This window comes from Apodemus sylvaticus, chromosome 12 (genome assembly GCF_947179515.1).
Source record: "Apodemus sylvaticus chromosome 12, mApoSyl1.1, whole genome shotgun sequence".
Classification (NCBI taxonomy): domain Eukaryota; kingdom Metazoa; phylum Chordata; class Mammalia; order Rodentia; family Muridae; genus Apodemus; species Apodemus sylvaticus.
In genome coordinates, this window is record NC_067483.1 from 88748743 (window position 1) to 88775988 (window position 27246).

General features: G+C 40.3%; 1 protein-coding gene across 4 annotated transcripts in view; it reads right to left on the bottom strand.

The window, feature by feature from the left end:
- Positions 1–1545: 1545 nt before the first annotated feature.
- Wdr26 (WD repeat domain 26) overlaps positions 1546–27246 on the bottom strand; it is a 41828-nt gene continuing 16127 nt past the window's right edge. For 2 of the 4 annotated variants that reach the window (XM_052200857.1, XM_052200855.1), the window contains exons 7-14: positions 24061–24199; positions 18116–18256; positions 14708–14827; positions 12951–13096; positions 12426–12504; positions 11792–11921; positions 9785–9970; positions 1546–6070 (exon numbers count right to left, since the gene is read on the bottom strand). In XM_052200857.1, the coding sequence (XP_052056817.1) occupies positions 6045–6070; positions 9785–9970; positions 11792–11921; positions 12426–12504; positions 12951–13096; positions 14708–14827; positions 18116–18256; positions 24061–24199 (967 nt within the window). In that variant the 3' untranslated portion in view covers positions 1546–6044. Of the gene's footprint in view, positions 6071–9011; positions 9170–9784; positions 9971–11791; positions 11922–12425; positions 12505–12950; positions 13097–14707; positions 14828–18115; positions 18257–24060; positions 24200–27246 lie in introns of those variants that run through there. The other 2 variants (XM_052200856.1, XM_052200853.1) reach the window with 1 other exon arrangement.

Genomic DNA, 27246 nt, shown 5'->3' on the forward strand with positions numbered 1-27246 from the left:
GGGGTAGTAACCACCTTACTACTTAGCATTTGGGCTCAAATCCACCCCCACCCCCCAGCTCAAAAGTCCTGCAGTTGGTTTGTTAACAATGATCTAAAACAAGACATATACATTTGAGCAGTCTATAAAGGTTTTATTTTGCTGCAGAGGTCCTAAGAGGGACTGGAGTTACAGGTGGTTGTGAGCTACCATGTGTGAGCTGAGAATTGAACCTGGGTCCTCTTGAAGAACAGCCAGTGCTTGCTCTCCTAACCTCTGAACAATCTAGCAAGCTCTACACTGCATCTCACTCCCTGGGCCTGCCTTTGTTCTCCCAAGACAGAATTTCTCTGTGTTGCCCAAGCTGTCCTGTGACTCACTCTGTGGACCAGGCCAGCCTCAAACTCCAGAAATCCACCTGCCTCTGCCTTCTGCTGTGATTAAAGGCATGAGCTGCCACTACCACCTGGTGCCCTATCCCCTGGAACTTGGTATGAAGATTAAAATGGCCTTAAGTCTGCTTTACCCCCTTTAAGTTTCAAATCATATTATAAAACATTTCCATTTTCTTGCATGTATTCTCAGTTCAATGTCTGCTAAAATACCCTTAGTTGCTTCACAGATGAGTGGTCTGGCTTTGAAGAGCCAAGTAACTTGCCTGGTCTGTTTAATTAAATGAAGAGATACCTCTTCAAAATCACCTATCATTTAAATTTAATGACTAACACATTTTAAGCTAACTTTTTTCATCAGTACCTATCTACAGACTAAGGAAGACCATAGACATGAGCTTAGAGGTACGGTTTGAATCTGAGCATCACAGCTCTTTCCCCTCATCTGGGAATTAGCATCTGCCTTATAAACCAACAGTTTTTCAATCAAGTGGCTTTTGTATAGAGACTGGAACACTCTAAGCACTGAGGATATTGTCAGTGTCCCTCTGTAACCAAGTAGATACACATAATCGGTGGTCAGTCCCTCATCACTGGAGTAATACAGCCCAGTCTTGTGATGGTGAATTACTGGATGGGTAAGCAGGCTGATACCATGTAGCTATGTAAGATATTAATAACAAAAATTGATTCTCTGGGGCTGGAAAGACAGTACCAGCATCCTTGTTTGATGGTTCACACTACTAAAGTTCCATTTCCAGGGATTCTGCACCTTCTCTGATTTCAGAGTGGGAGCACAAGTGCACATGCACACACACAAAAGACTATTTCTTTAGAGATTTCTTGGGAGGGGTCATGTTGTGCAGGAGTCAGCGGATTCTTTATACAGGTCCTAGGAATCAGGCTCCTGTCATCAGGCTCGGGAATACCACCCTCAACTGCTGAGCCATCTCCATGTGTTTTCCCTGTAATGAGTGATGGAAAATTGGAATCTTAACCCACCACTACTCCGAGTCTCACTTAAGTACAGGTTTGGAATCTACCTTGTTCATGACTGGGTGCACAATGGCCTTCAAGTACACTAAAAATTGTTTCCTTAGATTCCATTCAAAAACCCTACAGTCAAGATGTGGCTACCAGTTCAGCAGTATGTTGAGATGGAATGCACCAAGAATTACTTAATTACTCATTCTGTTTATTGAATGACAGAAGGAAGTACAAAGGGCTGGGCGAGTGCTGTGCACCGACATGGAAAAGGTGGAATCGAAATAAAATTTAAAAATCCCAGCAAATCAAATCAAAGTTACTGTAATTTCAATAAAACAAAAAAAATTAAAGACATTTAATATACCACACATTTATAAAATAAATGTCAACCAAAAAGGTGTCTTGTAAATAATTAGTAGAACAAGTGAAAATAAATATGAGACCTGAAGTTTTTATACTTTAATGAAATAAAGCAAAGGAATTTAAACTACTAAATATAATCTGAGAGGCAGTTAAGAAAAGCAAACCCCAAAGTTTAAGAACACAATCCTCTGGAAACATCTTATCAGTCCATAGTTAAATGTTAGCCCATACCAACAGCTCTGTGCTGGCTTCACCACACCGCAATGCCTGACCACTTTCTATAGCTCAGAAATCTCCAGAGCAACACCCACGTTCTTTACATGATCTCTACAGCTTGGTTTATAAGCATATTGTGATTTCCCTCAAGACACACAGACAGACACACACACACAGACACACACACACACACACTCTCTTTTTCAAGGGGCCAAAAACATTTACCCTCACTGAGCCTACAAATGTTATAATTCTAGCATGTTGATCCTGATAAGGTAAATGTCTAAGGATGGGACAGTTTCATTTTTATAAAAATAGACAAATATTAACCAAGCCTTCGACTCAAGAGAGGGTATTTTACATGTGTACAAGACATTCAGTAAAAATGACAACCTAAGAGTTGTTTCTAGATTATTTTATCAAGTTCTCTCTCTCTCTCTCTCTCTCTCTCTCTCTCTCACACACACACACACACACACACACACACACACACACACACACACACACTCTTTTATATAATTAACTTCATTACATCCAGGCAATCTGGATTAAGTAGATTAAGGGATGGGCTTTTACAGCTTGTTTTTGTAACTGTAGGGCAGCTACTATAACAATAACTCCAAGGTTTAGGTTAATTTCACCCTGTTTTTAGAAAGTGTCTAAGTGTAAATGCAAATTCACCTCTTTAGGCTAGTAGTTTATATGAAATCAGGTACTGTTTTGGAAATGGTGGTAATGCTTTGGCCAGCAACACAAAGGGAGAGTTGGTGATGTCTAAATGAGACATCAAAGTAAAATTAATAGGTAAAAATGTATTTTTTAAAACAGGAATAATGGCTATTAAGAGAACGTCTCTTCTTTCCTCCCATTTTTTGCTGTAAACGACATAGGTATGCCCCCTTTCAAGAGATGTGCGAGACATGGACCCATGGGAGGCAGAGGGTCAGTTCTTGTTTGCAGGACCCAACATCCTAAAAAAGAAAATTTCAAGATTGGAAGGGGTGGGAAAGAATTTTCTATTAATGCCACAGAATGCCCCTTAAGGCAGAGCACTCCTCATTAACTACTCTTTTGGAATTACTGCTAATTTAATTACTTATAGTCAGAGATTTACATACGTGTTCTCCCACCCAATAAAATGAGCCAGTTTTTACAAATAAAATGTCCTGTTTTCACTACTTACCTGGGTTACCAGGACATTTATCTGGCCAGGAAGAGCGATGCCACACAGCTGGCACGGAGACTAGTGCAACTCAAACTCCAACGGTGGAAGCTTTGCCATTTCCCCTGACTCACTCCCACTCTAATTCTTTTGATCGCCACCCACAAACCAACCTCAGTGGCCCCCCAATCCAACACTTACCACTAATAACCAGTTATTTAGAGGAAAAAGACATTTAATTCCATTCTTACTCTAGCCCTTAATCGATGCATTAACAACAGAAACATTTTAAGCACATGGAATTGAGCCTACTAACCTGATTTCTGGAGCCAAAATTCTCCACTATTTTGATCTATGTGCAAAAAGTATTGGTACTTTTCAGTTTTTACATTGGTTAGCATCTTGTGGCAGGCTTGACAGAATTCTCTTAAGCCTTTATCATTTTATCACACTGTCAGATTTTCATGTCATCCTGCCACCAGGTTCTTCCACCATAACCCCTGCCTTCACCTCCTTTCTACCACACTGCCTTCATGGCAAACATAGGAAACAGATGCTTACAGCAAATTGGCACAGTCAGGTACCAGTCTACAGAGGGAGCTGCCAGTCCGGACAGGCCTGGGGACAAGCTCACCTGCCACTGCCGACACCTCTGCATACTTGTAACCCTGCTCCAGCACGAGCTATGCTCTGGGAATGTCCCTCAACTTTCCGGCATGATTTTACCTCATACTTCAGAAACACTGTGAAAACTCAGATCTAGGTGCAGCTAGGTGTACTAGCAGAAATATAAGTGCCAAACTGCCCTGATGGTCAAGACCTCAGGGAACATTATGTGCATGCCACATAGTACAATGTAACCACATCTGTAAACAGCTGTGGAGTTCTGTACCCATATGTGGTTAGTGATTGTTACTGTAGAGACTGGGGTGTGTGTATTAATGGCTTCAGGGTATGTCAATCAAAAGATAGTTTTAACTGCACTGAGGTAAAGAGGAGTTGCCACTTAATTATATACAGTTATGAATGAAAATTTTTATTCAAGCTTAAAGTGAAAAGTAATTTTAGTCAAGAAAATGAAGTACCAGATAAACGGTAACATATTATTTTAACTAAGAAGTATCAAAACAAGATTTCTCTGATTTTCTAAAGTGGTGGTCTCTGAAAAATGAAGCTTAAAGGAATCTTTTACATACCCATTTGAATTAATAATCTGCTGACTGACTACGATCTGTCATCTCCTTACTGTGGGCTTTGGGAGAATGAACACTATCTTAAGGCCAAATGTGTTTTCTTCTCCCTCTTCCTGGCTTTCTCTCCCTATGAGCCCCACAATGGAAAGAGTCCATAGTACAAGCCTCTCTCCTCTCAGGACCCTGAGGGTGTGATCATGGTGAATGCTATGGAGGGTGTGATCATGGTGAGTGCTATGGTCCCGGCTCAGCCTCCAGGGCAAGCTGTACAAGATTTTTTTTTGTTCACGGGGATACATTGGGAGTAATTCCACTTCTCTTTCCAATAGCTGTGGTCACCCTGGTTATCCCCTACTGGAAAACATGGATTTCAAAGGAGACTGTTAGACCCAGCAATTATGGGGTTGAAAACACACCATGAATAGCAATCAGGCTTATGTCTTTTTTTTTCCATAAAGGAAACATCCCATGAACTTAGGAACGGGAGGGACTGTCCACAGCACCAGTTTGAATGAGGTTCATTGCGGCAACATCTGAGACGCTGAGAGGGATCTTCTTCAAATGGGTGTCCCTGTATGGTGGACATTAAGGGCAATTAGGGGAAATGACTCAGGCTCTAACTCGTGTCCATGTTTGTAACTTGCTGACTTCCTCTAAGACTCAACTACACTATAAATTCCCAAAGTGGGTCTATCTTCTGATGTCTACTTTCACTAGATCACATCAAAATGATTCCCCCAAGTTCAGAAGAACCTGGAACAAGCTTTCTTGGAAGCCTAGGCTGACGCTGATCTCCCAGACTGGTTTATTTATAAAATTTTTCTTTTGAATCTTGAATTTCTTCAGTATCAGGTACTGATGTCCCTTTGGAATAAAATAAAAAGGGGGAGACCTCAAAGTATCTCTGGCTTTCGTGTGCCATGTCCTTCTGAACACTGTGTCTGACCATGCCATGTCTCACGTGGCACTCCAGAAGAGCATCAGTTACACTGCGCATCTCAGTCACAGAGGACACTTTTTTAAGCTGGTTTAGATTCCAAATGTATACAAATGAAGTCACTTTAATCCTATAAATACTTCTTAATTTATTTTTAAAAAATTGTGCTGTTAACCCTTTTACGGGGCAACAAGCTATGTGAAAAGTACAAAACTTTTTGTCAAATGTAATATTGAGAGTGCTTTTGACATAGTTCACTGGTTTATCATCTGATCAGTATATACTGCGCAACGGGCAAGGCTAGAATCCATGAACCAAGCTGCAAAGATCTCAAGCTAAATAAGGCGGAAAGATTTGGAGAAACAAAAGGGAATTCTTTCTTGTCCAATGTATACTCTTCAGACTAATGAACTCTTCCTATCAAGCCTTCTAAACTGTTAAATAAAGTTTCCAAACAAGCATTTGAACTTCATTACACAGAAGAGCAACAAGAATGGTGTCCCACCAGACAAAAGGCAGGAGGGAAAAATATATATACTGAGTTCAATGGGGAAGCCTGAATGTAGCACAGTTCTTCACAACCGATGGGGAGTAATTCAACATGGTGTCCAACAACGTTCTAAGACGTGCTTCATCAACTGGTTACTATGAAGCAAGGTGTAAATGTTTGGCCCCAATCGGGCTTCAAAATGGTTCTTTTTTTCATGACGAGCATGTCTGTCCAGCTATCAATCATGTTTGTTTGCACCAAATCCCAAGCCATTAAAATACGACTAATTTTACGTTAACAGAAGTCGTCTGCTCCAAATTCGCCATCAACTATCCATGCTACTGCATTCCTCTGAATGAAGACCAGGTGAGATGTGCAGAGAAAGAGAGAGAAAAAGATACAAGTTAGAATGTCTCAAACTCAGCATCAAGAGATAACAGTAGACTAAGGAACAAGGAACAAATTATTGATACCTTCATAATCATTGAATAGCAGTGTCTTTCTTAGTGTTCAGGTGATACATTGAATTGTAACTGTATGACCATTTTAAGAGCAATGAGTAATTGAAATTTCCCATTGGGGGCAAAGGGAGACAGTCTTCCACTGTGTAGCTGTGCCTGGCCTGGTACTCACTAGGTAGACCTGAATTGTCTTGAACTTTAAGAAATCGGCCTGCCTCTGCGTCCTGAATGTTAGGATTAAAGGCACGCATAGCCATGCCTGACAGATTTCCTATTTTAAAAATTAAGCTTGAAACAGATAATTAGAAGAAGAAAATCTTGGCTAGTTTACAGAAAAGATGGGAAGAAAGCTCAGGCAGTATGGGGTGGGGCTGCACATTCCACCTGAGTTTCAGCTCCTTCAGCTCTTCAAGTTGGCCGTATCACCAGCTCCATTTGGGAAAGGTGTATACACACACACACACACACACACACACATGTATGTATGTATGTATGTATGTATTATGTGTATATATATGTATGTATGTTTATATATGTATCTATGTATGTGTATATATATGTATATATGTATGCGTATATATATTTATGTATATATATGAGCTTTCTAAGCCACTGCCCCCATACAGTAAGCTAAGCTCATCCACAATACCTGCTTTTCAACGTACTCACAGCTACAGCACCAGTCTACAACTTTACACCAGTTTCTCAATCTAGGAGCAATCACACATCCTGATAAAAAGCCATTCCTCTGGTCTGGGGATCGGCCAATTTTATACCACTTTAATATAAAATGCAATCACAGCACGTGCGCTATGGTCTGGTATTTTTGTTTCTAGCATGTTTCATTCAGCCTACTGATTTCTAGGGCAAATGCCCCTTATGTTCACAGCATGTGTAAATACTTCATCCTGGTCCGTTTTTAACCCCCTAAATGCACAAACAAAAATCACATGTAACCAGTTTTGAAACTTAACACAAAAGATCAGCAATTTCAGCCAGGCAGTGGTGGCACACGCCTGTAATCACAGCACTCTGAGAGGCAGAGGCAGGCGGATTTCAGAGTTCAAGGCCAGCCTAGTCTACAGAGTGAGTTCCAGGACAGCCAGGGCTATACAGAGAAACCCTGTCTCGAAAAAAACAAAATCCAAAAAACAAAAACAAAAAACAAAAACATAAAAAAAAAAAAAAAAAACCAAAAAAAGAAAGAAAAAAGAAAAGAAATTCCTGGCAGAGGACGGCCCTGTCAGGCATCCATGGGAGGAGAGGTCCTTGGTTGTATGAAGGTTAGGGGAATTCGAGGGTGGGGGGGTGGGAGTGTGTAGGTGGGTGGAGGAGCTCTCTCATAGAAGTAGGTGGGAGGGAATCTCTCATAGAAGTAGGGGGGGGAAACCAGGTAAGGGGATAACACTTGAAATGTAAATGAGTTTAGATAGATAGATAGATAGATAGATAGATAGATAGATAGATAGATAGATAGATAGATAGAGTTCCTGGCCTAATAAGATGACACTGTGGTGAAAAGCACTTGTTAAGCTTAAAGATCTACATTCAATCAACAGAACCCACATGGGGGAAGGAAACTAAGTCCAGCAAGCTGTCTCCTGACCTCAGCACAGCAACTGTACCCCACTTCCTCTGCAGTTAATAAATGCACAAACCTGTAGTATTTAAAAGACATATAGTACCAGATGCTACAGTCTTTTAATATTATCTTTAGCCCACTTATACTTTCAAATTCCTATTCTAAACAGGTACAATTAAATCAGAAAATGATTTTATTGGCATGGGGGAAGACTGCAGAAAATATCCCAAAAAATAGTCTTTTCATTTCTCCCCCCTAAAACAAGGTTTCTCTGTGTAATAGACCTGGCTGTCCTGGAGCTCTCTCTCTAGACCAGGCTGGCCTCAAACTCAAATATTCCCCTGCCTCTGCCACTACTGGGATTAAAGGCATATGCCACCCCCACCTGGCCACAGGCCACAGGCCACCTTTATATGGTCAGCTCTGTGTTGGCACAGTGTAACGGAAGCTGCTGAGTTGGGCCTCATCTTACACCTGAGCCAGTATCTGGCACACCCACTGGAGTGAATTATCACATTAACTAAAGTAATGGAGTACAAAGTGCAGCTCTTATCCCCACGGGTCAACAGCCCGCTCACGGGCTGCTGCCGCATGACCAATACTTTCCTATTCTTTCAGTCATACTTTGAATGACTAACAAAATAAAAAGCTACAGAACTGGCTCTGAGTGGGCAGAGACACCCAGGCGGGCCACAGGCCACACCTCTAGAAGAAGGCCCCTCCCAGTCCCAGCAACCCCATTCATGCGGCTCCCACGCTTGCATTCTCATCTCCCTGTGCAGTTTTTGGGTTTTGGTTTTTTGAGACAGGTTTCTCTGTGTACACTGGGTTGGCCTCAAACTCATATACTCTCGCCTCTGTCTTAGATGACCACGCCCCAGATTCATCTATTTAGAGATTAAGAAAAAAAGCTAATTTCCCTGCAATGGAAACCATTAGTTAAAACTGTTGGACATTTTTCTAACTTATTTAGTTGAGAGGTTGGAGAGACACATGGCTTTAGAAGCTCAGAGTATTTGTTACTCTTGCAGAGGCCTGGCACTCGGCCTGGCACTACCAGCATGCACCTCAGGTAGCATGGGCACACAGGCACCCCCCCCAAGAAAAACAAACAAAAACACCATCTGCACAGGTGGGCCATACTAAACAAAACAATCTCTAAGTCTATTCCTTCCAAATGAGACATTTTCACTTGTTCACTTTGAGAAAAAAAAAAGATATTTATATAAAATTTATTACTTCTCTCTAGCACTATTATATTTAATCAAGACTTTGTCCTCGTCTGTTAGCTTTATGACTTTCTTCATCTTCGGATATCAAGGTGGCAGGGAAAATCTTCCAGACCTAGACCTGCGAGATGGCAGCGGTCAACAAGTTAATGGGCTCTGCCATGTTTTGGTTCCTTCCCTATAAAATGAAAATAACAATGTTTCTCTTACAAGACCATGCCCAGCCTGGCACATAGGCAGCACAGGAAGATTACTTTCTTCTTTCCATAACCATCAGACACAGTTCGTGTCAGTATAGCACACTCTATACAGTGCTAAGTTATTAGAACAGTTTCAAAATGATGATTATTAAAATAAAGTTTCTCAAGTTTATACATGTCTTAGTTTTGTATATAACATATTTCATGTAATATCACATTCACATAGCAGGACAAAACAACATGTTAATAGATTTGTATGTGCATGCCAGGTGGTGGTAAGATACGTGGAGGCCCGAGGACAACCTTGAGTATCAGTCCTGGCCTTCCAGTTCAAGAGAAAGTCTCTTCTGCTGCTGCGTGTGCCTGACAGCTTTTGGGGGCTGTCCTGTGTCCACCTCCCACATCCCATGAAAGCAAAGGGATTATTCTAGCTTACTTTCTTCATTGTCTCTCCAAAAACAATAAAACCTAATCCTGTATTTCTTAAATTCTTTCTATAAAGTGATATAGGTGAAAAAAAAAAGCCATATTCCATGTTTACACCACTGTATGAGCACACTGATAACTCAGAACACAAGGATTCATGGCCTTACCTTCAATATTCTGGTGGTCTACGAAAGGTGCTGGTCCCCATATTCTAACAGTGCCATCGTCTGAGGCACTGGCCATCATGGATGGGATCTGTGGGTTCCAGCTAACACAATTTACTGTGCGCGTGTGCCCTGTGAGCTCCGCAATTGGCAGTTCACTACGTTTGTGCCAGATGTAAACCTTGTGATCTAAATGTACAGGAATTCAGAAAAATGTTAGAAAGCTGTGTTATTAACAAAAATTACTGACCACAACTTACTATTTATAACACATAGAAGAGGATTCTTCAATATTACAATTTATAATTTACAGAGAGAAAAAAAAATACAAACACATAATAGCATTTTTTAACAGAAAAGTTCCAATGAAGGTATATGACCATAGCAGAATACAGAACAGAGATGGTAATACATTCTATGGAGGTTTTAGGTGACAGAAAAAACCAGGTATCTAAACTGAAAACTGTCACCATGCTATGAGGTGGGTACTATGCCTCTCCCATACTATTCAGACGGGAATGAAGTTAAGTCACTCTTATGGTCTAAGTGCAGTTAGGCTCTTCATTGTAGCAATGCTGATTAGGGATTACTGAAGACAAACACCTTATTTATATCTGTACCTTATGTGTAGTTTCTACAAAATGTTAATCTCATAAAGTGACCCTAAAAAAAATCAAATCCACTACACCTTAGTGATAAGCTAATTAAAGTGACAATGATTCTGAGAGCAGAACTCAAGGATAAACTAACTTTATTTGGTAATCTATTAGTAAACCAAAGGGTCAGTGTGGAAATCTGTGAACGAGTGTACCGCTCTAGGCTTCAAGTGCTAGGACTCAGGACATGCACTACCATGCCTGGTAATTTGCTGAATTTCAATGAAAGAGCATTTAAAAAGTGTGACAACAGATACACACCTTTACTTCCAGAACTTGGGAGGTGGGCAAATTCCTGTGAGTTGTGGTTCATGTGAACACATGTTCAAGATATTTGCTGACCTGGCAGCAAAAGTAGGGTGTCCAGTCATCAAGGTCAGAAGTAAGCATGGCTTACTTATGATGACTGTGTTCTGTGTGCTGCAGCAATCTGGGAAAACTATTGCCTATGTAAGACAGTCATTTTTTTTTCTTTCTTTTCCCTAAGTAAAAGTCTCCTGTAGCCCAAGCAGTCTTCCAACTCTCCATGTGGGAGAGGATGACCTTGAACTTCTGATCTTCTTGCCTGTTTCTCTAGGGCTGTGATTACAGATGTGAACAACCATGCATGGCTCATGTGTGCGGGAATGAATCCAGAACTTTGTGTGCTGGCAGGCATGATACCAACTGAGCCATCTCTACAGTTCCGGGTTTTTCTATATACTGTTGGCTTCTGTGGGGGGTGGGTGTGGAGGGTGTTCTCTGTGTAGCCCTGGCTGTTCTGAAACTAAGAGATCTGCTTAGCTCTGCCTCCACTGTCAGATATTCAAGGCATGTGCCACTACAACCAGCAAAGCCAATTAACTGTCACCAACTTTTGAAAACTCTCAGTCCCATGGAAAAACAAGTATAATGATTTAAATAAATCTTAACTTGATTCAACATCAAACACACTTCTTGAGGCCCTGGGTTCTATCACCACCAATACAAAGGAAAATAAACAACCTAAACATAACAACAACAACAACAAAATAATTAAGGACTCAAGCCAATCCTTAAAAGGTAACATTAAGAATGTACTGAATAGGGCTGGAGAGATGGCTCAGAGGTTGAGAGCACTGACTGCTCTTCCAGAGGTCCTGTGTTCAATTCCTAGCAACCACATGGTAGTTCACAACAGGTGCCCTCTTCTGGCCTGCAGTCATATATGCAGGCAGAACACTGTATACATGATAAATAAAAAAACCTTTAAAAAAAAAGAATGTACTGAATAATAGACTAAGAAATGTAAACTCATAGCTTATCACCTGCGGAGAAACACCGCTCTCTTGAAGAGCTGGGAGAGAATTGACCAACAGGGACAGGAGTACTTTACCTTCACTGCCGCTAGCGATGAAGTCTTCATTATGGCCTCCAAAACACGAGTGAATTGTATAAAACCCTTGGGTAACACCTTGATATTTCCTTACTAAAACTCTGTCTTGCAAGTCCCATAAATGAACTCCCTGTAGGAAAAAAATAAATGTTTTTGGTTGCTGTTGTTTTTTGAGACAGGTTTTGCCTGCCTGTGTTGGGGTCTATTTTTTGTTTTTTAAAGTTAATCTCACTGTATGCCCCAGGCTCCCCTAGAACTGTTAAGAGTCCCTGAAATCCTCCCCACCCACCCACCACCATGGATCTAGCTCAACTGGCTTGCAGCCACTATGTACACCAGGGTGTTTCTAAATTCATAAAACTCAGTCAGTTCAGAGATGGAAGGTATGGTCCACCGCACCCATCTCAACAGACTCAACAGTAATTGTCGATATTCCTTTCCAACTGGAGCACTGTCATTTTCTATTTGTCAAAAATGTCAGTATCTCAACTAACTTATTCCTGATCCCTACACATTTAAGCACTAAACAGATATTTAACACTTATACTAAAACAACAAAAGCAAATTTTCACTAAACCAAATTTTTTTAAATGTTGTTAAAAAAAAACCAAAACAAAACAAAAAACTACCATACCTGAGTTGCTACATTTAACAAAGCTAATCGGCCATTTTTTGAAATAGTAAATGACATAATAGGATGATCTTCTTGTACTCTGTAATCAGAAATAATTGGTCAGGAACAGCAAATGAAGAATCAAGAATATGTACAATATATATATGTACATCAGACAAGAGTCAATATTTCTGATATATATATATATATATATATATATATATATATATATATATATATATACATCAGAATGAGTTAGCACATATTACCTAAATGCCAATTCAGATTAGCAATCAAAATAAAAAAACAAAAAATTGCTTTTCTGAAAAAGCCCAACTAAATAAAATAATTTTGGTATAATTTAGAGCATTTCTTTCTCTTTCCTTCCTTCCTTGCCCCCCCACCCCCCTTTTCAAGCCAGGGTTGGTCTCTGTGCTATCCCAGCTGCCCTGAACTCACACATTTGCCTGCCTCTGCCTCCCGAGTCCTGGGATTAAAGGCGCGCCACCACTACACCTGTTCTAATGGAAACCAAGTAATAGTTACATGTTTCTATCTGTCAGGTCCTCAAAGTTGTAGCCCCGGACTCTCTGGTGTGTGTCCGAGGCCAGCACAGTCTTCCCGTCACTCAAGCAGCACAGGCACTGCACTCGCACGCCTTCCCAGGAGTCCAGAAGATTCCCATCCAGGTCCTAACAGAAAAACAAAAAAACAAAACAACAACAAAGCACTCAGAAATGCCTGGCACTCCTCTCTGAGAACAACTTGACAAAGGACTTAAGCAATGGGTGTTTGACTCCAGGTCCACCCTGTTAACACCATGACATACAACACTGAGACATGAAAACGGAGACTAACAAGTAATAGCTTGCAACACTAAGATAAACAGTGATGAATCCCATCTCAACAGCTATCCAGGAGACCCTGGAATGCCAGTGAGCTGTCCTTGAAGTGTAGTTTATGACCTACCCAGAAAGAAAGCAGGCTGTTACATAGCCTATCAAAATCTGTATTATTCCACAAAGACCACCTACAACTATGAGTCTTTCTAAACACCTATCTAAAGTGATGCAGAGAGAAAAAAAAAAAAAAAAAAAAAAAAAAAAAAAACGAATCTGAAAACCGTGAGAGTCATATGCGGCAGTGAAGTGACTGACAGATGGAACCTGCACGGCACAAGGACACTTCATTCACAGCATGTCACAGGACAATTTACCTTAGCTTAATTAAATAATTTACAATTGCCTGGCATGTTGGTGCATGCCTTTAATCCCAGCCTTCTGTAGGCAGATGTATGTAGAAGGATCTTGGTGAGTTTGGGGACAGTCTACATAGGGAGTGTTATAATAGCCACACGCTCAACTGATGAGCTACCCTTTCAGGCCAGCACTAATTACTTTTAGTCTTCAGATATTTCTATTCAGTCTATTCATCAAAATCAGCATTCTTGTGGGTTGGTTGTTGTTCTACACAAGGTCTCATAAATCCCAGACTGACCACGCAGCCAAGGAGCACCTTCAACTTAGGATGCTATTGTCTCTAACTCCCAAGTGCTAGAATTGCACTGTGTGCTACCATGCCCAGTTTTACTGGGTCCTGGAGAGCTAACTCAGAGCTCTGTATGCTAGTCACACCTTCCATAAACTGGGCTGTATCCCCACCCTACAAATACTGCTTATTTCTTGAGATGGGGGTCTCTCACTTTATAGTCCAGGTTGGTATCTAATTCACTAGAGCCCAGGCTATCCTTTAACTCTTTGCAATTTTCCCATCTCAGTCCCCCAAGTGCAGGGATTATAGGCATGTGCCACCATGCCTGGCTAGTAATATTTTACTTACAGAGGCCTAAATCTAAACAAAAGAAATTGCTGAAATTTTCAGTCCTATAAATTAGTACCTTTGTTTTGAGACAGAGACCCACCCACCTCTGCCTCCCAAATACTGGAAGGATAGCTCATTCTACACTTTTCATGAATACCTGAAATAGTTCTAAAAATATGAAGAAACAAAAGTAACAAGTAATCTATTAAATACTCATTTAAGAGGAAGGTAAAATAGGTTTTTATATAATGTGTCAAGTGAATCTGTTTTAATTTTATTTTCTTTTTTGAGATGGATCTCACTGTACAGTTTTGGCTAGCCTGTAAAACTCACAGATCTGTCTACCTCCATCTTTCAAGTGCTGTGATTTAAAGCATGTGCCACCATTCCTAGCAAGTATAAATTTAAATAATCATTAAAAACCAAACATTCCATTTACTTTTGAATAGTCAGACTCTGGCAAGGAGGCCCTCAATACTTACACACTGGTAGAACTGACCACGCTGGCCGCCCGTCACAAAGCGCTTCCCATCTGGATTCCAGGCCACACTGGTCAAACTGTCTTCATGAGATTGGCTCATTTTTGTTCTTAATTCTCCCGTCTATAAGGAAATAAAACTGTGGATAAGATGTTTGAGATTTGTCTCTAAGGGGAATATATAAAGAAAGAAAAAGACTGGAAAGGAAGAGGAAAAAGGAAGAGAAAGAGAGAAAAAGATAATTCAAGTATTTTCCGGATCAGAGAAACAAATTTTATAGTCTCACCAGAAACAAGACTACAGCACTCAAAGATTTATATAAGCTTTAATAAGTTTTAATAAAATTTCTATCTTAAAAGAATTATATTCACAAACAATAATTTTTCACAATCAAGACAATGAAAAGTTCAAAGCTACATACCTAAATCCTTCTGATCTTACATTTCAGTCCAAAATTTTTTATGAATTTTACCCTAAAAATACATTAATGTGTCTAGTAATTCAATTTTTGTTTTTTTGTTTTGTTTTGTTTTGGTTTGGTTTTTTGAGACAGGGTTTCTCTGTGTAGCCCTGGATGTCCTGGAACTCACTCTGTAGACCAGGCTGGCCTCAAACTCAGAAATCCACCTGCCTCTGCCTCCCAAGTGCTGGGATTAAACCACCAACGTCAGGCGTGTCTAGCAATTCTTTAAGAACACAATTAATGGGTACTAAAACTATGCCCTTAAAATATGCTAAGGGAAATTTTAGTTACTAAATTTCATATTCAAATGTTCGCAATATAGCAGGGAAGATGGGAAGACAGCTTCTTTTGTACTATATAACTTTATTTCAATATAAAGCAGAACAAAGAACAAACCTCTACTCTTCAGCATTCTACAGTGCTTCCACCTAGGCAAGCTTGTCTGCCCCTGCTCTACCCTCTAAGTTAGGGGACAGTACACACACCATTTAATCTAGTCATGCTCCATTTTGTTCAGGAATTAAAAATAGGATCTGAGCTGCCTTTGGTATAATAAAAAGGAACACCGACACATGTGTCCTGTGAAGAATGGGTACTCAGAGGTAAAGTAAGAGTGAAAACAGAGAGTGTGATCACGGACGGGCATGGGATAAAGGCATGAAAGGCACACAACAGAAAACGGGATGTAACAGGATGTCTCCCTTCTGTGAGAGGAACCAAGAGACACAGAAAAAACAATTTGACATCTAAATCTTTTCCTAAACTGTTCCTTATCCTCTGCTCTTTTAGTCACTTGACTATAACCATTTAAAAAGCTTAAATACAAAAAGCACGTAAATCTTGATATACTTTTCTTTTACAGGCTGGTTTGTTTGTTTGTTTATGAATGCTCTATTTGCATATACACCTGGGTGCCAGAAGAGGCATCAGACCCCATTATAGATGCTGTGAGCTGTCCTGTGAGTGCTGTCAGCACCTCTAAGCACTGAGCCGTCCCTGCAGCCCCTTGAGTACATGCTCACCTTTAGCAAATACCTTCCAGCAGTAAGCTCTGGGCACACATGCGTTCTCCTTCTACTGCGCAGACATGAGGCCATCTCATTAGAGAACTATGGTCAATACGAGCAGTCTGTCGACTTCTCTTTGAGGTTTCGGCAGTCATTCATTTACTTGGATTTTTAAGACAGGGTTTCTCTGTCTAGTCCTGGCTGGCCTAGAACTCACAGAAATCTGACTGCTTCTGCCTCCATAATGCTGGGATTAAAGGTTTATGCTGCTGCTGCTGCTGCCACCGCCACCGCCACCGCCACCACCACCACCTTCAGAGTTCTTAAAAGACTACCCTTCTAGAAAAAGCCTCACCATCAAGGACTGCATAGGAACAGTTATATCATAATAACCATAGCCCAGAAAACTAAACCCTGACTCAAGCAGACCACACAAATGCCAGTCATTGGATCCCTTGTAATACTACACAAGCCTACTTAGGAAGGGAAAATGGGGGAAAGGGTCATTTAGACCAGATTCACTCTGTTTTCTTCAAGTTTTATTCAGTGTTTTGCCATCTCCCTAAACCCAAATTTAACACTGGTTAGTTGCTAACTTGATACAAATAGCATAAAAGACATTTTTGGACAGAAAAGACATCTTCAAAATGAGATGTGGGTTAGGTATTAGACAGTAAGGGGCGCTGGAGCTGGCTCAGCCCTTCCCAAGAGCAGTGCTGCCCTTCCAGGCTTGGGCTAGCAGCCCTTGTGACTTTCCGCCGTGAGGACCTGTGGCAGCAGTACTCACTTGCTCACTCTCTTGCACACACCTCCCAAGCTACTTGAGTCAACTCTGTCAAGGATTGTTATTGTTTTTTTTTTCTTAATACAGTCTCAGCTGTCCTGGCTGTGTAGATAGGGTGCCTTGGACTTACTTAGAGCTGCCCCAATCTCCACCGTCCAAGTGCTAGAAACACGGGTGTACAGAACCACACTCTGCTTGGAGTAATATTTTTGGTCTTGTATTAACAGTTACTAGATCCAAAGGTTCATCCCATGTTTTACTTTTATATTCAAACCATACATTATCATTTACTCAAGAGTTTAAATTTTGAATATGGGTTTTCAAAACATGTAAAATGGAATGAATCTAATGCCGAGTTTTTCTAAGATAATACATAAATTTAAAGTCAGAAAAAGTAGTATAAAAGTATGTTCTTAGAACATTCTTTTTGTTGTTGTTGTTGGTTTTTTTTTTTTTTTTTTTTTTGGTTTTTTTGACACAGGGTTTCTCTGTGTAGCCCTGGCTGTCTTGGAACTCACTCTGTAGACCAGGCTGGCTTCGAAATGAGAAATCTGCCTGTCTCTGCCTCCCAAATGCTGGGATTAAAGGCGTGCCCCATCACCGCCTGGCTCTTAGAACATTCTTTAGTGACACTAAACTGGCTCAGACTACTAAATGTAGGCTAAGAGATGGTGTGCTTGCCATCAAATATGAAATTATATTTAATAGATATTTTACACTTGAAAGGTTACGTTGTACATACAATGATGAAAACATAAGTCTTTTCTGATTCAAAACAGTATAAATTCCATTGAGCAAAGCAAAACATGTTGGAAATGCTTACTGATTGTCCTTTTATAAAATAAGCTTTACTGCCCTAAATGTATTTAAATTTATAAATCTAAACACCCGGGCTCTAAACACTTGAAGCACTATAACTCACAGGAGACAAGTTATAGTAATTTAGGGTAAATGGTTTTGTTGTATAAACTAAAAATAATGTTTTTTTTTCCCCTTTCCCCTTAGAGACAAGGGTTTTCTGTGGAACTCCATCTGTAGACCAGGCTGACTTCAATGCTGAGATGAAAGGCAAAGCTACTACGATGGATAAGAATAAGTTTTACAAACATATGTATTAAGGGCATGTTGGACTTAAGCCAAGGATAAAACATGCTCACCTGTACATTCCAAAGCCAAAGCTCAGAGCAGTCGTCAGGACCACAAGCAACAAGGTAGCTGTCGTCTGGACTCCATGCTATGTAAGAAACCCCATATGCATGGCCTTCTAACGTTTTAAGCAGTTTTAAGAGGTGTGTATCCTAAAAAACAAAATAGACAACTTGGTTAACTCCTGCCTGTAAACTCGAGCATTTTCCAGTACAAACTTGAGCGCACTGACAGTCTCAGTTATTCTTCCTGTTTCTGTGCCAGCCAATCCCACGCAAGCCCAGCGGCTTGCTTCACAGACATTTCTCACTCCGGTGAACCTCATACTATAAGGATGTTGTGTACATACAAATACACGAAACTGTCACAGAATTTGCCCTGAGAAAACACGAGACTCAATGTAGACACACATACCAAAAGCTAGCTCTTCTTAAAGATCCGGGACGAGACAGCTTGGTCTTCATGTGAACAACTGGAGCAGGGGGCTATCCTAACAGCTACTGCCTGAATGTGGTATATGTTCTTCTAACTGGGCTGCCTAATCAGTGGGAGAAGTGCCTAGCCTTGCAGAGACTTAGAGTGCCAGGGTGCAGGGATACCCTGGGGCCTCATGTCTCTTGGAGAAGGGGAGGGCAGCTGGGGGCATTATGGGATGAAGTGACTGGGAAGGGGGCAATGAGTGGAATATAAAGTGAATAAGCAAAAACAACAACAACAAAAAAAAAAAAAAAACAAAATTAAATTGAAAAAAACAAAACCAAAACGAAATCCATCTCTACTAGTGGAGAGAATCTGCATTTGGGCTGCCTACTTTTGGGCTATGCTGTGTAGGCTGAACTACAACACACAGTGCAAATGCATAGGTGACAAGGCTAGGAAAGTTGACATGTTTACTTCATGGTTAACAGTTGGATTTTTACATGGTGGGTGAAGCCATTTAAAAATGAAGTTTTGAGTGGTCCCTAAACTTATCTTTCCATGATAGTCCAGTTCAATCCAATCCATGATCTTCAGAAATTTATGTAATTTTAAATCTTTTTGACTAGCTTAACATTGCCAAAGAACAAAATCTGGACAAAACAGTACTCTAGATATATATACAAAGATTTGCTACTAAGTTGACAGTAAATTTCTTTAGAAATACTTATTTAGAAAACTAATTGTTTTATTTAAGCATGTTATTTCAATACTTGGAAGGTTAGATATAGGAAAATCCTAATTTCCAGTCTAAGCTAGGCTACATAGTAATCCCATCTCAAAAAACCACAGTAGGAAAGAAGAGTGGGTATGAGGGAGGGGAGGAAAAAGACCAAAGAGGAAGAAAAGAAAAAAAAAAGAAAAAAAAGAAAACAAGCCAGGCGGTGGTGACGCACACCTATAATCCCAGTACTCTGGGAGGCAGAGGCAGGCAGATTTCTGAGTTCGAGGCCAGCCTGGTCTACAGAGTGAGTTCCAGGACAGCCAGGGCTATATAGAGAAACCCTGTCTTGAAAAAACCAAATCCAAAAGAAAAAAAAAAATCCAAAAATCAAAACAATTGTCTTATATACCTCAATAAAAAATACCTCTAAAACTCCATTTGATTCCCAGCACCATGGTATCCAACCCTTTTCTGTCCTCTACAGGAACCAGTAGCAGCCATACATGCAGGCAAAACACCTATTGAAAAGTGCCATCATACTAAGAGTTAACTAGCCTGAAGAAACTTTTTTTTGGGGGGGTAGGGTTTAAGACAGGGTTTCTCTGTGTAGTCCTGGCTGTCCTGGAACTCAATCCACCTGCCTCTGCCTCTCAAGTGCTGGGATGAAAGGTGTGCGCCACCACCACATGGCCTGCCTCAGGAAACTTTTAATAGTGCAACCATCAAAAATTATCCTCACATTTCAGATTGGAATCTAAGTGTTAATTCTGCATTCCTAAGCTAATATTGCCAAGAAAAAGAAATCCTTACAATTATACCTATTACGTTCTGCATAGCAGTATTTCAAGATAAGCATTCTGGGAAACACTGGCATACAAGTCTAAACTCCTCAGCAAAAGACATAAAATATTTGCTTCCTTGGGTTCATCTCCTGGTCTTCTAAAAACTCTTCTCCCAAATGACCCTAGGCCATTCCTAACCAGTTTTGCCCAAGCAGTTCTTTTATCTTTTCCATGAAGTGCATCCTTACTTTTCTTAGTGTTCTAGACATAGCAAGATCTCTTTTGAGCGCTCATGGCATCCTTTATAGAATAATCAGGACTTATTACCTTTTGCTCAGTTGCCTGGATTAAAAAAAAAAAATCAATACACAACAGACATTTTACACTGACTAAATAAAGTGGGAATCTCACACACAGGTACTAGAAAGCAAACTTAAAAAAACCCCATAGAACTCAGAGGCCATGAACTGATCCCAAGCTCTTTCTCTCGTGTCATTCACAAGTTGCCATTACTAAAATATGCCTATTTGAAGGTAAGCAATGAATAAAGTAGCACTTGGCCTATTAGTACAGTATTAGTAACTATGATGATAAGTTATCATAAAATTGTCTCATATTCTACAGGACTGGAACTTCTGCTGGACCTCACGGGCAAAGTTAATATAATACACCTTGATGTCCCTCATGACTGCGACATATACTCAACCATTTTTTTAACCTGTCTCTAAGAGAACAGTGTAGCCAGGTATGGTAGCGCAAGCCTTTTTAATCCCATCACTCCTGAGGCAAAGGCAGACAGATTTCTGAGTTCGAGATCAGCAACAGTTATACAGAGAGACAGACCCTGCCTCAAAAAAACAAACAACACAAAGAGAGAAATCAATGTAAATTACAACCTTTCTTGCCTTGGCTTTCATTTTCCCAGGTAATCAACTTTTACAACCTAAGCCAACATATAGCTGTAAGTTCAAGTTATGTGCGCTTCCATACCTAGACCCAAAGTACTGCGTGCTTGGGTGGGTGGGTGCGTGCGTGCATGCGTATGGACAATCAATTGCTGAAATTAGGATGACAGTGGCTTCAGAAAGATCTGCCAGAAATATCCGGTGCCACACACAATAGTCTTTATTGTCAGGGTCAGTTGGTATCAGTGACTTCATTCCTTGTATAAAAACTCTTGTTAAAAGATTTCTGAGCTGAGCCCCGCAGCGGTGGTGGTGCACTCCTGTAATCCCAGCACTCTGGGAGGCAGAGGCAGGCAGATTTCTGAGTTCGAGGCCAGCCTGGTCTACAAAGTTAGTTCCAGGACAGCCAGGGCTACACAGAGAAACCATGTCCCAAAAAAACAAAAAAACAAAACAAAACAAAAAAAGGTTTCTGAGAAATGAGATGGCTCAGTGGTTAAGAGCACTGACTATTTCTCCATAAGTCCTGAGTTCAAATCTCAGTGACCATATGGTGGCTTACAACCATCTTGTAATAGGATCTAATGCACTCTTCTGGTGTGTCTGAAAAGCTACAGTGTACTCACATACATAGAATAAATAATTCTTTAAAAGAGACTTCTGTAGAAGTATCTCCTATTCCTTCCCCTTTGATGATGCTTTTTCATCTGTCATTTTAAAAAAAGTCCTTTGTTGAGGACAGAGATAAGGGACAGATTCACAATAAAGCATTAAGGCAGGCAGATTGATTTACACAACAGATAGACAAGGAATGGCAGACAGTAGGAGCAGGGACAAGTGGAGAATTCAAACCCAGGCTCACTGTTGGGTAAACTACTCTAAGAGAAGGTGCTTATGATTTCTCTTCCTTAAGGATGCTAATCTATTATTTGTGACTGAGTTTATCACTATTGCACTTAAACTGACAGAGTACACTACATTATAAAGAAATATTAGGAAGTACACTAGGTAACAAAGTAAATGCAGTATTATCCGGTATTGAGGCAGATTCCTTACAACATTACTAATTCAGAATGCTAGTGGTCATCATCTGCTACTAAAATGCAGTGTTAATGAAGGAGTTTTACATATTGTACCTCTAATTTTGACAGCCCACATTTTAATATAATTAGATTCCTTAAGTAATTAGTGTGTAATTTATAGTACATGTGTGTGTGCACACACGCAAAGGTGGGGAAGACAGACAGGCTGGTTATGTATTTTGGCTTGTGTATTTAAAACAGCACCATTTTAGGACAACCAATAATTGTCAGATTGTTAACTAGGTATTATAGTACAAAAATGATAGGAACCCCTTCATAGTGAGGAGTGCCTTGCTTTCCTGCTCCAGGTACAGCATATCATAGGTACATATCCAACAAAAGTGCCCTTCTCAATTTGTATTTTTCCTTCTAGAATGCCTTTGAGTATTTGCTGTGTGTGTTGTATGTCCAGACACTTTGTGGAATCCCATGCTGGGGCCTACATGTCAGCATACCTTTGTGTAGCTGGTTCTCTCTCCCCACCTTTTGTAGGTAGGCCCCAGGAAACAAAATCAGGTCTCCAGGATGGCCAAGCACTGCCTTCACCCTGAGCTTCCTGTTAGTTCCTAAAACTTCTGTTGTTAAACTCAAAATAAATCTGAGGCCAATGTATTTATCTAGAGTCAAAAGCCATATATAGTTTTAAGCCAAGTTGTATTTACTTAGATCTTAGGTGAATGTCTAAACCAAGTGCAGTTCCTTAACCTGTATGAAATCACATTCTGCTCCAACTAATAGACAGGCTGGCTATGTATGCATATCCGACTAGCTAAAAGAAATGAACACATTTATTTATATCTGTAGGTTATCTAGTAAGAAAGACAATTCTGAGCAAAGAAAATTTAGCACTTAAAACCCATATGCCGTAATCTTTAAACATCATCAATGGGGAAACCCAGGGAAGACTGCACGTGGAATCCCACTGTATCACATACAGGAAGACTGCACGTGGGATCCCACTGGGTCACATACAGGAAGACTGCACGTGGGATCCCACTGTGTCACATACAGGAAGACTGCACGTGGGATCCCACTGGGTCACATACAGGAAGACTGCACGTGGGATCCCACTGTGTCATATATAGGAAGACTGCACGTGGGATCCCACTGTATCACATACAGGAAGACTGCACGTGGGATCCCACTGGGTCACATACAGGAAGACTGCACGTGGGATCCCACTGTGTCATATATAGGAAGACTGCACGTGGGATCCCACTGTATCACGAATTATCTTTAGCACTCAACACTTCACCCCAGTTTCCTTATCATAATTCAAGACACTGTATTTCAACACTTCCAAGTCACTCAGATAGTTAAATAATGCATACCAACTTGGCACAATCTCCAGTACTAAACACTGTATGTACAATTGGAATAATATTAATCTATGAACATAAAGAAAAACACAAACGTGAAAAAAATTAGAGAAAAGTGATTAACACAGTCAGGCATGACGAGTCATCTCTATCTGCCCAGTATTGAGGAAGGCAGGCTGGGATGGGGATCCTAAGCTTCACAGGAGCATCAGAAACTGAGTAAGAACCTGTCTCAGTGTCAGCAGACAGACAGATAAAATCAAGTGACAAATATGACCAAAAAGGACTTTCAGAAGAGTACTTATACATACATATATTAAAAATAAACAGGTAAGTTAACCGAGCAGTGGTGGCTCACATTTTCAATCCCAGTACCCAGGAGGCAGAGGTGGGTAGATCTCTGAGTTTGAAGCCAGTTTGGTCTACAGAGTGAGTTCCAGAATAGCCAGGGCTACACAGAGAAACCTGTCTCAGAAAATAAAAACCAAAAGGTTGTTAAGATTCAGAAGTCCCTCTGTTATGGCTGAAGAGATGGCTCTGCACTGTTACTCTGGCTGAGGAGCTGGGTTGCAAGTCTGGATTACACGAGGCTCATAGTCATATAGAACTTGGATCAGATGCATTCCTCGGGCCTATGCAAATAAGGCACACATTTGATGCACATATGCTGACACACACAAACAAATCTAAACTGTGTAAGTATACACACACACAGAGGAATACATACCGGATCAACTTGCCATATGATAACTGTGGTATCCTTTGATCCTGTTGCTAGTTTAGTGCCATCATTAGAGAATTTACAGAACCACACTTCATTACAATGCTCTGTAAGTATCTGCTGAGTGTAACAGGGAAACTGCCTCCTAAAACAAACAAACCCGCACACAATTATTCTTTCAAAGCATATTTCAGCAATAATGAGAAGGACATTTAACAACTGAGAGCTTTTGGAGATCACATCATAAACCTCAATATAAATGAGTGCATTTACAACTCAAGAAACAAATTTACTTTGATATGTTGAAAAATAAAACAGCGGGTTACTTTTTTCCCCCAAGCCAATTCTAATGAAAATCTGTAATATAACAACCTAACATTTACTTTTATCCTACCTCCTGAAGGCTACTTGGACTGATTAAGACAATTCATATAATTATTTTTCAAGAATTAGGTTTAGCCACTTTATAGATGAATGACGATTGTTCTACATGGAGTAAGGAATAATGCAGCATTTTTAAGCATATAAAATTGGTAAGCTATTGTTAAAGACTTGATATGACAAAAGAGAATGGCGGGGAGCGGTGAGATGGTAAAGTGCCTCTGACCTGACATCCCTAAAACCCAATGCTGCCTGCGGCCTCCATATATGTGCTGTGACATGCATGCACACACTTACTAAAAACTGAAGAGAGGGGCTGGTAAGATGGCTCAATGGGTAAAGTGCTTGCTGTCAAGTCTGACAACCTGGTTCAATTCCCAGGACCCACATGGAAGGATTGAAACAACTCTTGCAGGGAATGTGTTGGGTTTCGCCTGCATGTGTGTGTGCATCATGTGTGTGTGCATCATATGCATGCCTCCTGTACCCTGTGGAAGCCAGGAGAGGGTATCAGGTTCCTTGGAACTGGAGTTACCATTGTGAGCTACCACGTGAGTACTGGGAACCAAACTCACATTCTCAGCAAGAACAGCAAGTGATCTTTTAACCACTGGGCCATTTCTCCAGACCGACAACTGGTTCTTGCTATTGTAGCTCAGTCTCATCTGAAACTCTTCATCTTCCAGCCTCAGTCTTCCAAGTATTGAATTAATAATAGGCAAGTAGGCATGATTTTTGCTGAAGATCACACTTTTAAATTTATCACCAAAGACTTCAACAGTCTTCTCTATTTTTTTTTCCCCAACCAATAAATAACAGGAGCTAACACAGTGGCATGAGTCTATGGTCCCAGCATCTGTGAAGTTCTGGCAGGAAGACCCGACTGAGCCCAAGAGTTTGAGACCAGCATGGGCAACACAGCAAGACCATCTCAAAAGATAAGTGTATTGGTATGCACACAGAGAGTGCACTGTCAACTCATCAGCCTGACAGCCTACAATTAGCTTTAGGAGGTAATATTTGATAACTTAAAACTTAGATTACTTAACTCTGAACCAAAATTACACATATTTGATTAAGTCTTGACATGTACTGTATTAAGTATTCTATATGACACCTTTCAAAGGATATTGTTTTACATTTTTTAGCCTGACATATATGGGGGTTTTCTCTGCATTTGTGTTTGTGCACCCTTGGGTGCAGTGTGTCCACAGAAGCTAGAAGAGGGCGTTGGTCTCCTGGTACTGGAGTTATAGACAGCTGTTAACCATGTAGGTGCTGGGAACAAAACTGGAGCCCTCCTCAAGAACAAGTACTCTTAACTGCTAAGCCATTGAATGCTGAGCTATTCAAGAAATAGTATTCTTGAAACTAATTTGACAAGAGAAATTTTATCAATACCATTTTTTACAAGGCTCAAAAAGCCAGGTTATCTTACCAGATTTCACAAAACTGTTAGTAACTGAACTAAAATGTGAGCCTATGACAAACTGCACTAATTTTCTAAATGTCAACTTTAACTATTTTTCAAAAACCAAATTTCAATGAAAAAACTTTAAGTGCCTAAAGTTGATCACAGTAAAAAAGATTCATTTAGATTAGCAAATTACACTTTACCTAAGGACTGACACAAAATTACAGGGCATAAATAATTTCATCTATTGGTGGCTGTCAGTTATTTTAATATTATTAGTTAATCTTTACTAAGACTAAGGTGGGGCAGGAGAGACTGCTCAGTGGTTAAGAGCACATGCTGCTCTTGGAAGAAGAAGACATGCTGTTCTTCCAAGAGTTAAGTTCCCAGTACCTACACTGGCGGCTCCCAACTGCCTGTGACTCCAGCTTGAGGACATCTAGCGCCACCCACCGGCAATGTGGGCACCAGGCACGCACAGTGCACATGGCAGGACATTCACACACATCATATAAAATCCTTTTCAGAAAGTTAAAAATAAAGACTACAGCAACATGCAAATTTAACAGCCTTTTTCAGATACATAACTGATAGCTGATGTCTGCTTTCAAATAAATTTAAAATTTAAGATGGTATTAAAAATCAGTACCATGTGGAAAAAAATTTAAGTGTAACATTCTGACCAACGTCAATCTTTAAATTGTTTCTACAAATATTTGTAATAATCGTGTACTAAAAAATTAACATTTATAAAACAGCCTATGAAAACACACTTCCATTAATTACTGGTGTAAAAAAAGCTCAGAAAATCATTTCTCCTTTTTAAGAAATCTGTTCCTTACTAGTCAAATTTAACCAAAAATATGAGCACATTAACTAATAATAAAAGCCTCTCCAGTGCTTACATGGGTTTTCCAATGTCATGATGCTGCAATTCTCCAGAGAGGAAAGAATGGGTCGCTTTAATGTTTACATGTAATTTCAGAGAATTTCTAGCTCCAATGCTAAAATCTACTTTCTAGAAGAAAATAAACCAGATGGCTAAAAATTATCAACTTTTCTTCTGAAGACCTCCAGCTAAACTTAAGGAATTAAATTGAAGCTCTATTTTCCAGTTTGGCAACGAAGGGTACAACTTACTGAGTTAATGCCTGGTGTTAATCTCTTAGTGTCCTTAAAATCTACCTCTAGAATGAACAGCGGGGGATGGCTCCTGGTTTTCCGGCTTGGTAAACTGGGTAGGTAGATTCTCCCTGAGATAGAAAATGCAGGGATGGGAAGAAGGCTTGGCAGCTGAAGTTCTTACATGCAAGCAAGAGGGCGGGAGTTCAGATGCCCGAACCCCATGTAAATGCCAGGCGGACATGGTGACCAGCCTGCAGCTCCAGCCTTTGAAG